Raw genomic sequence first — 18170 nt, 5'->3', positions numbered from 1 at the left:
CAACGAGAACAAGAATCGAAGAATCTATAATTTATCTATAATTTATTTATCGTTTGATCGTCAACTTTCAACGTTGATAAGATTGGAAAACGGTATCTAAAATACAGTGAAATATTAGTACACGATTTCGATGAAAATTAGACGAGGGTCGAAAAATTCTGGGACTCGATTGTTTCCTTCGTCCTGTGGATAATGAATTGGCAAGATTTAAAATGGAAATTGGGTGTTTTCCACGGTAGAATTGCAGAGAACGTGTCACGTGGAACGAAACGATCACCGATAATGCGTTTCATTGTGCGGAAACACGGCTGCCATCCGCGTCGCGAGGCTTGATTGATTCCCGTAATGGGCAAAAGTGCATTTATCGCGATCGTGGCCCGTAAATCAGCTTCCCATTTCGCAAATGGAAGACACTTTTACGTTCGATTGCCGAACGCCTCGCTAAAAACGTATCACGATTTTCTCCATCGGAAAACTCGATAATAATTCTTCTTGAAATTATTCCACCTTGCGCGGCGCAAAATTATCCTGCGTTTCGTTCAAATAATTACTTAGGAATTATTGGATTAAAATTGTCACAAATTTATTCAAAATTATCCCAAGATGTCTGAAAATTGTATTTGCAAAAATCCAAATTTTGTAAATGTACAATAAAATCGACATCGTAATTTTCCAATTGTTGAAAAAAAAAAATGATGCATTAAGCTTATTTTCTTATATCGAAAAGAATATATCTGCCAAACGAAATCTCATTCAGGCCAGAGAGGAAAGCGGTCTTACGATCGCCCTTTAATTTTTACGAAATTTTTTACGTTCGATGACCCCTCTTCTCCCTGTGTGTGTTTCTCTGCATGTTCCGGTTGCACGCATCGCTGACATGCCGCCTCGAATTCCAATGCATGCCACTTCGAAATGAATCGGAAGCGAAACCTTTCCCTTCCAAAAAAAAAATACAAAAAAAATAAAAAAAAATATCAGAAGCGGAAATTCGACGCGCGAACAACCCCGGATACATGCCGCTTGTTCAAAACGAGTCAGAAGATGGTAAGAAGAGTTCCAACGCCGGTAAGGCCGCAGAGAAGTCGAAAGTTAAGATTGACGAAGACGCCTGCTCGAAGATTAGACGCTGCTGCTCGTTATCATGAAGTTTTGAGCCTTGCGACGCTGCACAATTCTTCTCTCTCGAAGTTACGCGTTTCGATCTTTTTACCACTCTGGAATCTTCTTCTTATTATTATTATTATTATTCTTTGTTTCGACTCGACTCGATCATCTATTTTGACACACAGAGAAATACTTGAAAATTCGATTTCGAAGTATTTTGGAGATTTGTTGTTAAAAAATCTTACTTAAAAGTGTTTTTCGAAGTTCCAGAGGGTCGTACAGTGTCGCGTACAGGCTCGCCGCATGTCTCTTGTTTTTTTTTTTTTTGCCTTTTGGAGACTGTCTCTTTTCTTTCTTTTTTTTTTTGCTTTTTTTTCTTCTTTTAAATACCTTCAGTTTTTGAATGCCTGATTTAATCATTTGTAATTGAGTCGCAAAGTGATTTTTTTTTCTTGATACGGCTCTGAATTGATCCGTGATGCGACGAAATTGTTTTATATATATTCGTTCGATGAAATTTGTTCATTTGTTATTTAAATGTGGTATTATATTACAAAATGATACGGAATCAAATTTGTCAAAATTCTAGAAATAAATTCTTCATTTTATTCGTCGTGTCGCGTAAATGTCAGTAGTCACGGTTTTAATTTCGGACGGCGAACCGCAAGTAGTAAGTATCGATTTTGATCAGACAAGGAGCCCATCGGACAGGATACAACGACGCTCAAGGATTATTCTTCAATATTTCGATCTTCGTAACGACAAAAATATTTAAGGGAAAAATTATAATCTAAGAAATTCTACGACATTTATCTCCATCCACTTTTCGTTCTCAAATGGAAGATTATGAGATGGACTGTGCGAAACTCAAAATTGTCTCTGTACGTTCCCCCCAGTTGTTCGTTCTGCATTATGTATCGTAGAGTTTAGTGTGCAAGCAGACGCTCGTAAAATATCATTTCCACGAAAGAAACAAGTTAAAGTCGTTCTCGAAAAGTTTGCAGGAGAAGAATAAAATTAAATGCAGGAAAAAATAAAATAAATAAATAGAGATTCGAAGAAGGAGAAAATCTCGAAGAAAAAACTTTTGGTATAAATTGTGAAAATATCGCCAACGATCAAACGATTAAATAATGAATAATATGAAGTTGAAATGTCATAAAATTTTTTAACGAAATGATATTTTATTCGCTTATAAACGTTGTTCAGACTGTCGTCTATGCTACAAATCCGCGTGTAATCCGTGTGTAGGCGCAAACTGTTAACGTTTCTAATAAACTTGTGAAACCTGACACGTTGTGTTGTATGAGAACGAAACGAATCATCGGACAGGCTTCGTAGTTAATTACATTATTTTAAGCTAATCCACTGAAAGAGCGATTTTCTAGAAAGAATGGTTTCTGGGCATATCCCCTGTAGCATTTCTTGAAACGAATGGATAAAAAAGAATTCGTGTGCGTAGAAGGCGCGAGTTTATCAAATTGATTTGAGGCTTCTTATTGAACGCTTCTCTAATATATGCATACGTTCATACAATATGTTTTTATCGTCGTTTTCGACGATACTGTAAAAGCTTTATTTTCGTATATATCTTGATTCACTCTGTGTATATATCTTGATTCTTTCTTATATTGATTCATTTTATTTTTTTTTTCTCTTTCTTTCTCTCTCTTTTTATTTTATATTGTACAGGAAAACTGTGATATAGCATATACAGGATGTTAAATATCGCTTATAATATTATTGAAAAGCAATTGATATTGAGAAATGAATAATTATCTCTTAAAACGATATCTAATAATAGACACCCTGTATATATCGTATTATTTCTTACGTATTCAAAGTGATTCATTGATAAAACCGAGTGAATTTTGAAAGGAAACGACAGTGAAGGAGCATGTCTGACCATAGACGATTTCATATTACTTGCATCTATTTCTTTCTCCTTTCGTTACATTTTTTTTTTCAGCAAACTTTGGCATAAAATTCCACTCTCAATTCACATCTACTATCTAAGAAATGTAATCTTTCTAATAAAATTAAAAATTAGATGAAAATTTTCCAAAAATTTTTATTCAGATTTGATAAATTAAAATTTTCTATTTCGAGGCAATATATTTTCGTTCGTGATTAAGTCAATGAATCATCAGCCACGTATCGTCGTTTTAATCACACAGAATCAATCATATCGATTTCTAGAAATTAATCATTACGCTTTCTCGAGCGTAATGATAATTCATTATGTATCACTATTTTCGAATGCGATTCGATTCTCATCGTGAAAAACGCGACACGAACAAACGCCGTCGCATCCAGTGCGACACAGTGTTTTCAAAGAAAGGGTGCTTAACGATAAATGGGAAGAAAAATCGTGAAAATCGGTCGCGGAACGAAGAAAATCCGAAAGGCACGTTGACTGACAAGGGGAAGAAGGCGCAGGAAGAAGAGAAAATGCTTTCGAGGACGAGATGGGACCTGAGGAGACGGTTAATCCTCTTGCGCGAGGATTAAGCTCCGCGACGTTTCTCTTTTCTCATTCAACTTCCCGTCTTTTAGAAATCTTGAAAAATCCAAAAAAAAAAAAAGAGAGACCCACGAAAATCTCGATAAACTTTAGAATATGATTTAAACCATCTTTTCTTTTTGCTTAAAAAAAAAAAAAAAGAAATGAAAAAGAAAAATTCAACGGAAGAAATATTGAAAAAACTATTTTCCTTGTTGAAATAAAAATAAAAGTCATCGACAACATCGGAAATAATTCCCGCGGACCTTAATCTTCCGCGAAATCACGCTTGAGACACGCAAGAAAAGAAATCCTGCTGCGATAAACGATCCATATAATTGCCAAAAGAATAATTTCAAAAAAAAAAAAAAAGAAAGGAAATAAGAAAAGCACGTACGAGTTTAAAAAAAAAAAAGGGTATCTATATATAAATATATGTATGTATATATTATATATATATTGCTTGTAGAAATAAGAATCGTGTGTCCTATCAAGACCTGCAGCCAGCTCTCGACGAACTCCCAGTGTTCAGGTAACGGAAGAACCTATCTCATTCTCACTCAAAACTGTCTCTCTCTCTCTCTTTCTTTCTCTTTCTTTTTTCTATCTACATCTATATCTATATCTATATCTCTTTTTCTCTCTATCGAGGTAATCACCGATGTAGCTGTACGAGAGGAGAGAATCATGTTGCAACGCTTTCCGTGTAGAACGGGACGCGTGTAAAATAAATTTTTCATTTTCATGCCACATGAATTTTGCGCAAACGTCTATTATACATATTTGTTATTTCGCTCACTGTGGTGCATAATAGGATAGTTACGGCACTGTGCTGTTACGCTGACGGTGGTGGTCGCCAGATTAAACACGTAAATTCGTTTGCTTTTTTCGACGTATGATTTCGAAGATTAATCAATATGAAAAACCGATTATTGGTAATTTTATTTATCAATTTTTTCCAACATTATTCAAAGAATTAAAAGTTGAACGATATTTTTCTTTTTTCTTTTTTTTCTGTTTTATTATAATTGAAATTGAAATCGAAATAGTTCGAATATTTTCGCGCCTTACGTTCGAAGGTTATGATTGTATTTTATAAGCGGATGAAAAAAGATAGGAATATATCACGTAATATTAATGTCCAAAGGATTGATTTTTGTACAAATAAAAAATGTAATACGAAAGAAGAGAAAAAAATGAGGTACTTACCAAGGAATTATTCTTCAAGGATCCAAGAAGCAGTCATGAACAACGAGAGAACAACGACATCTTCTCTTCGATTTCGAATTCGTCGAACACACTTTTTCTCGTCGTCCGAACGACGATAAATAATTAGAATTTTAAGCAAAATCACTAAATCCTCGTCGTTGTCGCGTCGAACGATTCGAAAACGGTCTAAATCACAATTTAATTTCGAAACAACTGATTCAAACGACGTGTGCAACGACGAAACAGTTCGATACACTTCCACTTGACTAGATGGCACCGGTGTCGTAATTTTTAGTCATAAGTCACAAGGACTTCGTTCTCTCGTTATAACAAAGGATATTCTTTCTACAAATCGGTACTTGTCAAGTGGAAAAAGAAAATTTATGAAGAATGAAAATTCGATTCTCGAATGGTCTTTTTTCATCTGTTGAAATAATTTGTGTTCAATTAATGGCAATTATTTTTCTTAAAATTATAAATAGTAATGTGAATGTGATAAAAATATGTAAAGATAATGAAAATGTAATGATATTTTTTTTAGGTTATGTATCTGTTCAAAACCATTTGAGAATCGCGTCATTGGAGTCTGATAGAATGGTAGTAGAATTTTTTGATTAGACAAAAGGGTAGAGATTGTTGAATGTGATGTGCGAAGGTAATGTCATTTTTTGATTTTTGAGACGACTCCAATGGGTGACACTTTGATGTATGATATATACGTATTTTAATAAGAGAGTCTTTGGCGTAGGACGTAGAAGTTGATAAAGATTCGTGCATGTGATTGTTGTGCCGTACGATGTGTCGGTATGAGCCCTGATCGTTTTATTTATTTTTTTCGTTGATCGATCGGGCATGCCGATCGTCCTGTTTTCATTGATCAATAATCTATCGACAATTCCAGCACGCCGTCAGGAGATCATCAAGATGACTGAGCAACTCATAGAAAGCATCAACACCGGAGATTTCGAGGCGTACACGTAAGTGGTAATAAATTTCAAAAGGAAGAAAAAGCAAAGATTTTTGCTGAAGTTTCAGTAAAAAGAATTATCAGGATACCAAAGTTCCAATGAAAAAATTTACAAAGGAATCGAAATATACAGGGTAATGTAGTAAAGGCAGGAATATAGTGCAAATAGAGAATACCATGAATATAAAAAATAACGTAAATCGTAATTCAAAGAGAAAAAGTCGTAATATTGTAATCAATTATTTTCTCAATTAAAAATAATTTAGGTTAATCGAGTAACAATGCAAGTCTGCTTTCACTGCGTTTCAGTGAAATTAAAGTAAAATAATTCAGATGATTCTAACATCTCTTACGCTTCCAGGAAAATCTGTGATCCACATCTGACTGCATTCGAGCCAGAGGCTCTAGGTAATTTAGTCGAGGGAATGGATTTCCACAAATTTTACTTTGATAATGGTAATTATGACTCATTTGCATCACTGTTAATCGTATCGCGCTGACAAACGCACAATTGTATTTACGTTTGATTTGTTCCAATCTATTGCTGCATGATGTATTACATCCGAGAATCGAATATTTACATTTTTATTCGTGCGGATGGGATATAAGCCAGGCGTTAAAACGTTTTTTTTATCCAGGAGTTGAAATGTATCATTTCCGATCGATCGGTGCATTTGTCGTCGAACTTAATTCCATACTGCTTCTTATTGCACTTTTCATTGATATTAATATTGAATGCACAAAATTTATTTTCTTTTCACGATAAAATTTTTATTCAATTTTGGTGAATTTTAATTAAAATTTAATACATTTTGTTCGTTCAGTATAACTATAATCTATTAGAATAATTTATTGAATTTGTTCATGTGATCTTTTATCAATCTTATGTGCTTTGAAATATAAATATGAATGATCAACGGTAAATGAACATACAGATTCACAAATAACGAGCGTTTTGCTTTTCCAATCTAAGCAGTCTTGGGGAAAAACTGCAAAGCCGTGAACACGACGATCCTGAATCCCCATGTACACCTGCTTGGCGAAGATGCTGCGTGCATCGCGTACGTTAGGCTGACACAGTACATGGACAAGTGAGTAAAAGAAATTAAAGACAACACTAAAGATTCATAGTACATTCATACATAATCTATTACGATTCATAATTATTTGATATAAATAAATACGAAGACTCGTGATAAAATAAGATAAAGTAATGATCCAGACAAAGATTGGATCCATTAGAAAAAGATCTTCTACAAGGAATCACACTGGATACAAGTTCAAAAAGGATCTTACATTTACTTTGCGATTCTTTGCAAATCTCGTACAAATCCGGAAAACTTGCATAAATTTGAAAAAATACGATTGCATATTTTTTCAGACAAGGAGTAGCGCACACCCATCAGAGCGAGGAGAGCCGCGTATGGCACAAGAGGGACAACAAATGGCAAAATGTGCATTTCCATCGTAGCGCGGTCACAGGCCCGTCGCCGTTCACCTATAATCACAAGTAAATCGATGCGACGGTTCAAAAAGAAATAAAGGGGAGGAAGTAGAAGAAAAGGGCCGATGTGTCGGTGGACGCTCGTCGCCTTCGACGCGTGGAATGGACGAACGAAACCGTGCAAGAAACGCGCGAGCACACGTTACACCTGAGTCCTGATACTCCTGATCGGGATAAATAGATAAATACATAATACGATCGTCTATCTATTTATTTATTTATCGATGTACATGTACACACATACACACGAACACACGTAGGACACGTGAACACGCGTATAAATTAGTATTAAGCGCGACAAAATGGAAAGGAGCGAGATTAGTCGCGAAAGTGGTCGGATAAGTCGGTATTTTTGAGCTCGATTCAGTACCTGTTCAGCGTACTTACCACGAAGCACCGCGACTCGTGCCTCGGCCTCGATGGAGGAACGATTTCCGATGGATTCGAGACAGTAGTTCTCGATGAAGAGGATATCGAAGAAAGAAGAAATTTGGCGGCTAAACAATTCGGAAGACTGTAATTTATATATCGAAAATCTTTAAATCGGTGAAGAAAATTGTGTTCGAGATTTGTCTGAAAGTTTCTTAAGTGTCAATCAAGGAATAAATAATACCGAAATACGTTATACATAATTACGTTAAAACATTAAAATGGATATCATATAAAGGAGGGAAAAATAGAAACGGATTAACGCCAAAACTGAGGAATTTCCGATGTCTCGATTTTCACATCTTCATTCCGTCTCCATCTCTAAAACTCGAGGAACAATCTTGCCAATTTTCTAAACGATCACGAAAAAGAGAAGCAACAAAAATATATTATAAAAAATAATGAGAAGAATCACAAAATCCCCAAGATCCTACGAAAGAAGAGAATCAAAATGGCGGAAAACGAAGCAGAAGAGCGTGTCGTTCCAGTGGCGTCGAGGAGGTCAGCGGTGAACATGAAACGGGAAGTACGCGTATATCCAGGAAATTGGAAGTAAGCACGGATGGGGAAAGAATGGAATGGTGGTGAATGTTACACCGCTTGCGAGAAAATGAAGCCGCGATCGACGAGGGAGATGACGCCGGCACGTCGGCAACCACGCGTATTTAGTTCGTATGATAGTCGCTGTACAGAACAATCTTCCATTGTAATTTTTTTCTTCTAATTTTCGTTCTCGTCTCTCGCTACGACGACACACCGGAAAAAAAAAAAAAAAGAAAAAAGGGAAATCCATTGTAGATTCGCGCGCGCGCTATCTCTTGTAAAACAAGTATGAATACATACACACACGCGCGCGTACGAGAATTTGTCCAAGTGTACTTGCCGTATCGTTGCATAATTCGAATGTTTCCTATTTAATTCACGAGAAAGTATAATATTAATGTATCGAATAACGTTGTTTAAAAAATGATTTCACGAATCCGTAACTCTCTTACGTGATTAACGAAAGCGTTTATGTTACCATGATTATAAACGATACGGTACGTGCGCTTAGCAAGCGTCTGGAATACGCTCGAAGCGAGCAAGCTCGGATCTATAGGTTTTCGACCAGCAAAAAAAGAAAAAGCTTCTCGCTCGAGGTTAATATCGGTGCATACGCTCGCGTTGTACACACATACAAGCATACACGTACAGAGATTACGCGCGACAAGTCCAAGAGGGAGAGAAGAGCGATCTTTAAACATTGTTACCTCATCGTCGTAAGGAAGAAATATCGCGACTGGCGCGACTCACGATCCGCCAGCCTCGCGTACGTTCCGTTTTACAAGTCGATCTCGAATCCTCGGGCTACGTCGAACGTAAGACCAAGAGGAAAATAGAAATGGATGAAACGAGGAAGATGAAATTTCGAATCGAGTAGAAAAAGAAGGAAAAATGTAAAGAATGTATCGTGGAAAGAAGGACGAAAGAGTGAGATTCGTTCGCGTAGCTCGGTGTACATTGGCCGTGTACGAAAGGATCGATCCACACTTCCGGCGTTCGTCGATGGAGAAGAAGAAAACGAACGAATAAAAGAAAGAAGAGGAAGGTACGGAGGAGGAAAATAAAGAGACGAAAGTCGCCGCGCAGAGTGAAGTAGATATAACATATTATATCTCGGCGGACGTTGTTGAGAAACACGAGCAACTTAGGTGATCGAACGATTTTTTCGTCGGGTTCACGAGGCACCTTCGTTCAAGAGACAAAGAAGTAATAACGATAGGAAGAGAGCAAAAAAAAAAAATTTGGCAGGGACGAAAAGAGAATGGAGGAGCAGAGAAAGAAGGAGGGGTAGAAAAGAAACAAAAAAAAAAGATAACACACGAAAAAAAAATCTTTCTTACACCGTTCGTACATCCTCTATTAATTAATTAATTAATTAATTATAATTAAATACGACTTTACGAGAGTATAAATCGATTATATATATTATATATAAATATAAATGAACAAGATTATCTAGGAAAGAATATGAGAAGATTGAGATACAAGTTTTTCGAGGAAAAATGGGGGAGGGGGTGAACGTGACAGGGGCGGAAGAGGGAACGGTGAAGAAAGAGAGATGTTCTCCATTCGCGAGAAGATAAAAAAAAAATAAATATCGGAGGAACATTTTTGCCATCTTGTTATATAATTTATATGTGTATATATATATATATAATATATATAATACACATATATATAAATATACATATATATTATAAATGCGCGCGTATGCGTGCGGAATAAATGGTACGCGCGTTTCTCTCGCGTTGGAAAACGGGATCATGTGTGTTGCCACCAATAATACAGAGAGAAAAATCGGTCGTTGGATCGTTGGTTCTTCGACATCATTAAGTTGTTAATCTTTGTTAATCTTTGTTAATTCTTGTTAACTCCATAGTTTTTATTTATTCGCCGTTCGTTGTACTCGGTTCAGCGTCGATTTAGAGATCGGTGAGATATCTAGGAAATTTTTAATTACGAATAAACGAGTATATAAAGTCCGATATTAATATATATATACATATATATATATATATATTTTGACTTGTTCTTCCTTTCATCGAGTTGTTTCAATAAAATAAAATCGTTTATCGCTGTTCACCGATTGAATTCTACGTATATATGTATATATATTATATTAATTGAAACTCGATCGAGCGTTGAATCGACGCGGAATCGGTTTCTCGCCATCGAAACACGCTCGAGAACGCGTGTCCACGTACGTGCGCGCGCGCTCGTTCCGCAAACTATCGCATATATATATATATATATATATATATATCGATACAGGATACCAGAACGAGAGAAGTGAGGGATGAAGGAAACGGATGAAAAGACGATTAAAAAATGGGGAGAGAGAGAGAGAGAGAGCGAGAGAGAGCGAGAGAGCGAGCGAGCGAGAGAGAGAGAGAGAGAGAGACAAACGATTTAATATATTGCAAATACTATATTATAAATATAAATATAAACATAAAATTAAAACTTAAGGAATAGTGTTATTTCTACTACTCTAATTCGTCGCTTCTATACGTGTGATTGTTGTATAAAAAAAAGAACAAAAAATACGATTATTGATTTATTATCATTGTTATTACACGATTATCATTACACGTTACGATTACTACTATTACTATAATTATTATTAATTATTGCCGAGCGAAAGCAGTATATTAAGGCGAAAGAATGGGAGAATGTGGGAAATTGTTGTTGAAAGAAACGGAGAGGAATATAAGATGGGCGAAGATTAAAAAGAAGGAAAGTAATAGAAATGAAGAAAAGAAGGAGAGAAGGGAGGAACGGTGGAGCGTAAGAGGAAAGGGAGGGATAGTTTACACGACCCGATTTTTTTCCTACGATAAAAGGTATTCTTAATTGACGTACGAATGGATCCTTAGAGGATAGAAATCATAGACAAGAGCAAGCTTTCTATGTGGAACCAAATGGAAGATGGAAAAGTAGCAACGTCCATTTAACAATGAAAGAGAAAAATAAAAACGAGAGAGAAGAGGAAGAAAGAAGAAATAACGCGTAAAGATTTATCGTGTATCTTTACAAATACGCAAGTCGGTGATCGTGAGAACGATGAAAATATAGGTAAAAAAAGTAAAGATAAAGTACGAGTATTACCAGTTTAGATAATCTTATATCGATTGATCGAGAAAAGTTGAAGGGTATTGATGGATGTCTTGAGGAAGGCACACGCTCATTCGCGCGCGTTATTTAAAAAGTTGTTTCTTATTGAAAGAGAAAAGAAGAAAAAAGAAAATCCATAATAAAATTAAATCTCCGAACGAGGAAAGAAAACGAATTGAATTGGAGAAAAGTGTAACGAGATAAAAGGAAACACGATTTCATAACGCGGAGGGACGTGTCTCGCATCAGATTTTGCTGAAAGTCCTTCTTTCCAAATAAAATAAAAATAATAATTAATTCGTTTGAGTTTTTAGGGTTTTACAGTAATAATCGAACAATCATTTCTCCGTTGATATGAAGCTCTCTTGTAGATTATATATAAATTTAGGATCTATGATCTCTACGATCTACGAGTTTCCCCTCGCAACGTTAATTCTACTTGCTGTCATGTGTTTCAACAGTTTATCAAACTTCTTCATACTCTTACCGATCAGAAATTTATGATTAATTAATCCTTGCAGCTTTCTTCCTTGCATCTTCTTTCAATATCTTCTTTCCTTAACGCGCAATCAGAAAGTTTCTAGAAACTCTTCAAAAAGAGAGAGAATCTTTTGAAATTTCATCGAAGTTTCCTCTGTGATCTGTTCAGATCCCTTTTCCATCTACAATTGAAACGGTTAAAATCAATTAATTAGCGCTCCTTTTCGTTTCTTCTCGTCAAGAAAATTCTCTTTCGTAATTAACGGAGCCACAAATCTGAATCCAAGCTGCATCTTCGATCGTTCATCTCTTGACAAATCATCCTTACCTTAGATTTCGAAATAATCCGAAACCTCTCGTCGATTTCTCGCCTTCCACTTCATTGCGGAACATCGATCAAAATCGAGACAAAATCGTCTCGATGTAGTTTCCTCGGATCACCACCATTTCCACGCGTGAAAATTTCCATTCCCCTCGAACAAGCTACTTTCAGCAAGATCTGCTCCGTTCGACAAGTGGCGAAACGCGCGCAATCGTTCGAATAATTTGCAGGCATCGTTCGAGATTTTTAAAACGAATGGAAGGAGGGATGGAAGAATTTGAAAAGGGGGAAAAAGATTAAGAAAGGGGAAATTGGGGAGGGAGAGAAGGAAGAGCGAGATAGGGAGGAGGAAGTTTTATCAACGATGGTGTTTTTTCGTCGCTAGCTTTTTTCTTCGATATAAGCGATTTTAAACGAATTATAGATAGAGAACGAAGAATGTTCGTCCGATGGTATCCTTTCAATTTTATAATATCCGTTCGATTTTATTATCGTGCATGATAAACGTAACGATCATCCAAGTTGGACAAGCACTTTTACTTTCCTCTCTGTAATACGATCTTCGAGATCTTTTTTGCTGCTTTCTGACTCTAAAACTATCGTCGTTACACATTTGCGCATTTCTCGTATCGAACGCTGATTCGAACAGTGTTTCAGTCGAATCCCCCTATTGTTGCGTTGATCGAAAGGAATTAAAGGGTGGAATTCTCCCTCTTTTGCTTCCCTCTTGTCTTCTTCTTTAACGTGGCGTTGAAGGAACGACAGGGATAGAAGCGAGAGAGAGAGAGAGAGAGAGTGTGTGTTTTCTTGACTGACAGTTCTTCTTCAATCAATTATTATCGTTAAAGAAAAGATATATTCAAATAATGAACGATAGGGATGTTTAAATTTGAAAAAAATTTTATATAAATTTTTTGAATTTAAAGAAGAATTTAAAAGAATTGAAAAATTTGCAAAGATTTAAAGATTTTAAAGTTATAAAAATTATATATATAACATTCAAAAATTCGATTCGATTGAATTAAGTATTGCGTTAGATTGGCCAGTCGCATACCTTTCCGCGCATGAATTGGAGGAAGAATCGACCGTGATGAAGCGGGTTGAAGTGTTGAGAAAAAAAAAAAAGAGAAAGAGTTTAAAAAAAAAAAAAGGAAAACGGTCAAGAACCGTGACAACCGAATTACCGAGATTCAATCAACATCTTAGCGGTTAATCGCCGTAGAATGTAATTAAACTAGTGTTTTAAGAATGAAAAAAAAGAAAAAAAAAAAAATCTATCATCTTCTACCGTGAGAGAACCGCGACACAGCGACATCATCGTCTCGCTGTAGCTCACGCGCGCACACACACACACACACACATTGACCGATTGCTGCGTATGCACGATTTTATTACAGCGATTTTTCTGCGCCACATTTTTAGAAGAGTACACACCAGCGAAAAAACTCGAGAGTTTTTTAGGAATGCGGACTGAAACGAGAGCCATAAAACCGTGAGACGTGAAAAAGAAAAAAGAAAAAAAAGAATATTTAAAAGAAATAACACAAGTTCCTCCCCGAGCGTTTCTTCTTCCGGGATGCTCGACGAATCTGCGTGGTCTGAAGTCGTCGGTATCACGAAATCTCGAAGAGATGCGATTGAAAAATATAGTTCGGTGTGTTTCTTTCCTTTTTCCAAAAATTTTGATCCTTTTTTTTCTTTTCTTTTTTTTTTTAGGATTAATTACGAGAGAAGTTATTAAGAGTAATTCGTCCTGTCTTCAAAAAGTTAAATTTATCCATCTTTTTAATTAGATTTCTTATTTTTCCATTTATTCTTCTTTTCTTCTGGGGACAACATTCGTATAATATTCCTCCTTCGAATATTTAATCCGTACAATTCACGTTAAAAACAAGAAGTTAGTGAAGAAATATAATATATTGTAATTAGAAATATCAACTATAAGTAACCGGAAGTATAGATCTTGCTTAGTTGTAAAGAATATTACACGAGGCATTGGTACTAAGTATTAACATTTCCTCGTTAATTTCGTCGAAATTAAATTAAAGGAAACGTTACTACTGGAAGTATCGATGCCTTAGCTAATTCTATTACAACCGATTAAATTATCTTACTACTTCCTTTACCACTTTTCATTACTAATATCTCCCACTCTGCCATTTGAATAAAGAACGAATTTTTTAAATCCATTTTAATAATAAATAAACCGATGATCGATTTAACAAACTTAACCCAACGAAATTACATAATAATTTTCCGAGCTATATTTATATAATCGTCAATCTCCCGATGCAAATTTTTCACGTAAAAAAAAAAAAAATAAAATAAATAAATAAATCGGAAGATCGCAGGTGATTGTATCCTTATATCGATTATTTCGATAAGAAAAAGCAAAAAAAAAAAAAAAAAGAAAGTAAGAGCCGGAACCAAGGTTCCTAAATCGAATCTCCGACGCAAATACCCTCGAGTGCAAAACTCTCGAGACTCGCCCTCGAGAGAGTATTCTTCTCAAAGTGGACAACTGCGTTGCCAGACTGATTGTTCGAGGACTTTCACGCTCGACGCAATTGTCTGAATTGGCGAGAAATAAGTTTCGAGAGCGATTCCCAAGAAGTTTCACTCGCGAAACATATTTCCATCCTATATAATACCGATCAAATATGGCGGCTGCGAGGAGAGAGCAACGTAAAAAAAGACACGGTCTTCGGCTATTTTGACCTCTCCTTTCGTCTCTACTTCGAGAGTCCGCGTTTCGAAAGATTTTTTATCGTTCCGTAACTTTTTGCGATCCTACCTACTACTACGTACGCAATATAGAATTATTAATTAATGTAACTTTTTAGCGTGTGCGTGCGTCTATTTGTGCATGCGTGCGCGTGATACCATATAAAATAATCTAATTGAGGTACAGCTCGGTTGATTTTGCACGACATTTCGGATCCGGCCGATCGGATCGTTCGCGATCGTTTGCCTATTTCTTTCGGCCGTTTTCGACGCGTGCGTTATCTCGAATTAATGAAAAAAAAAAAAAAAAAAAATAGTAATAATGATAAAGGGAAAAGAGTCTCGAAATTCTCGACTCGATCCAAGCGTCGTTTCATGCGTCGATATACTTACATATCTTCTTATATTGCAAAATCGAGAGGAAAAGCATAGATGGAATGAAATACTTGGAACGTTTAATCGATGAAAACTCGCCAAAAATATATATATATATATATATATTTAATATATATATTTAATCGCACACGCGACAGTGCGATTTTTTAATCCTTGCTTTTTATCCTCGAATCGTGCGCGTCGAACGGCCGAATTATATATTTGAAGGCAGTTCAAAAAAAAAAAAGAGAAATAAAAATAGTAAACGATGAATTAAACCCTTTCGAGCTTAATAAAGAAAGAGACCAGGAAATAAAAATGTAATAAGGATGAGAAAGTGAAAGTAAGAAGAAAAGAAAAATATGAGTGTAAAGATAGGAAGAAGAGATACACAATAATTCACGAGAAAGAGAGGGGAAAAAAATGGGAAAACGAGTTCGTGGAGTGAACCGATTTGATTTTTCGCGATGGAGAACGGTGCGTTGAAGAAAAAAGAAAAAAAATAGAAAAAAAAAGTTATTAAATAATAAAGAAGAGATACGAATTCTTTAGCGGACGTGCGATCCAACTGTGCCTCGAATAAAATCTTGAGCGACGTCCCCTCCGACTAAACGAAAAAATGAAAAAATCACAAAAAAGGTGAAAAAAAAAAAAGATTATGATATGTAATAGATTGTAAACGTTCACTACTATTCTTATTGATATTATTGTCATTATTATTACTGTCATCATTATTATATTGTCATTGTTATTGTTACTATGATTACCGTCACGCGCATTTTAGAGGAATTATTCACGTGCAATCTGCGATGGCGAATTCCGCGCGACATTCGTGTTTTTACTTCTTGAGCGTTGCGATGGAGAGAGAGGATAGTAGAAAAAAAAAGCGAAAGAAAGAGAGAACAATATGGGGTGATAAATTCACGGACAACGGACAGAGAAAATTTTCGTTTAATTCCGAGGGATATTTTCCAATGTTCGAAGGAAGATTCTCCGTGGAGAAAGTGGGGAATTTTGGGAAAAAGAAATTTCGAAAATTCTACGAGATTCTCGAGATTCTTTCGCGTACGAAAAATCGGGAGATCAATCAAAATCTCGGATCATCGATCTTCTCGATGTACGCTATTTTTCTTCACTTAAGAATATTGTAACATTCGATTCTAGTTTTTATCAAAGTATATATTCCATGTGTAAATTGTAGAAAAATTTTGAAACTTTTTAACGCTAAATCCCCGCGCCATTTAACTCCTCGTTTAAGATTAACAATTTACGATTTACTTCGATATCGAGTTTAGCTTATAATAGAATAAAGAAGAAAAAAAAAATCTAATTATAGCGAGGTAATCTAATCTCTTACTTCTACGCTCTAATAACGTTACGAGGCTTAAAGTTAAAAATTGCGCGACGATCGATGATCGAGATAATGGATTTCACGCGAGAGTTTCGTGAATCACGTTTTCTGTTTGTAATCTTTGTCCGCTGTTACGTGGCGACGAGTCGGTGTCCCAAAAGGGAAGAGCGTTTCTACGAAGCTCAACTTCCGGTTGTTCTTGGCTCGATCTTCGTAGGCGAAACGCCGATCAATATCGCCCTGTTGGAGAAACGCCAATTGTAATAGGAAAGGAAAGAACGAAAATAAAAGTGAGAATGAATGAGAGTATTCGACAGAGCGAGTGTGAGAGTGAGAGTGAGAGAATGGTATGAGAGCGTAAATTAGAGAGCAAGAGCGAGAGAGAGAGAGAGAGAGAGAGATTAGAAAATGTGTGATTATTAAAAAAAAATCTCTCATCGGTACATTTAATATAACGCTAATTCATTATTACAGACATTATTGGATTTACGGTAAACGGATAAGCGATTGATTACAATTTTGTCCTAATGTTCAGAGAAATAAAACAAGGAAATACACACCCGTTCCCGTTCTACACTTCCGGTTCTGCATAATGCTATATTCTTCCTCTTCTGTCGCTCGTTTTGAAATTTAGATTTTGTTAGATTTTATTTAATTTCATTCTTTTTTTTTTTGTTACAATATATTTTGTACAAAACTGTCTACTTTTTTTAATATTTGTTATTATTATTATCGTTTATTATTAATGTTATTTGCCAATGAAAGAAGATTTCAAATTTCTGTTATATTGAATTATATAAAAGGCATAATGATTTTTCTTGGCACATTTTGTTTATTACGTTTAAATATCTATCGCTATTTGTATCTGTCGTTATTGTATACTATTTTTATTAATTATCTATCATTGATTATATTAGCTAAATATATTCCATCATGCTTGCGTTAATAGAAACGCACCAATGTATATTATTATGGTTCACTGAATATAAGATAAACTCTCTTGCAAATATTTAAAGACGTATAAATTTAAGCGAGCGATAGCCAAATAATATTTGGAACGAGCGACAGATAAGACAGATTAATCATTGCGTTTTATGTTCCTTTCTTTTTCCATTCGACGTTTATTTCGTTCCTTGTTCCTCTTCCTTCTTCTTTGTTTGTCAATCACACTCGAAGAGAATCCAGCAAACTCTGTTTTTAGTCAGCTGTAAAATATTTTTCAATGTTATTCTTATAACATAAGAATATTTATTAAATGAAGGGCTCGGATGAAAAATGATACAGTTGATAAAATCTTTAATCACTTTAAAAAGATTTAGTCAATAGAATTTAAATTTATAAGAATTTAGAAAAATTTATATGCTTCCACAGACATTAAAATAGATCTTACTATATTTACTCATAAAAAATTTGGTAATGCATAAATGTAGGCAATTAAATAATGAAAATTTAAAACTAAATAAATGTATAATGTGTCATTTAGTATCTTTACCACTGTTTATCAGTATCACTTGTATCATTTTTCTATTAAGCTTCTCAAATATT

At 35.3% G+C, this 18170-nt stretch overlaps 1 protein-coding gene across 50 annotated transcripts in view; it reads left to right on the top strand.

Annotated features, from left to right (window-relative positions):
• LOC108003363 (calcium/calmodulin-dependent protein kinase type II alpha chain) overlaps positions 1 to 17182 on the top strand; it is a 125563-nt gene extending 108381 nt beyond the window's left edge. For 16 of the 50 annotated variants that reach the window (XM_062073726.1, XM_062073735.1, XM_062073714.1 and 13 more), the window contains 4 exons: positions 5718 to 5793; positions 6145 to 6239; positions 6757 to 6874; positions 7165 to 17182. In XM_062073726.1, coding sequence (XP_061929710.1) covers positions 5718 to 5793; positions 6145 to 6239; positions 6757 to 6874; positions 7165 to 7297 — 422 coding nt within the window. In that variant the 3' untranslated portion in view covers positions 7298 to 17182. Of the gene's footprint in view, positions 1 to 978; positions 1066 to 4076; positions 4140 to 5717; positions 5794 to 6144; positions 6240 to 6756; positions 6875 to 7164 lie in introns of all 50 variants that reach the window. The other 34 variants (XM_062073706.1, XM_062073702.1, XM_062073695.1 and 31 more) reach the window with 5 other exon arrangements.
• The last annotated feature ends 988 nt before the right edge of the window (positions 17183 to 18170 follow it).

This window comes from Apis cerana, linkage group LG4 (assembly GCF_029169275.1).
Source record: "Apis cerana isolate GH-2021 linkage group LG4, AcerK_1.0, whole genome shotgun sequence".
In the NCBI taxonomy this organism is placed as follows: Eukaryota; Metazoa; Arthropoda; class Insecta; order Hymenoptera; family Apidae; genus Apis; species Apis cerana.
This window is presented reverse-complemented; position numbering and strand designations above follow the sequence as displayed.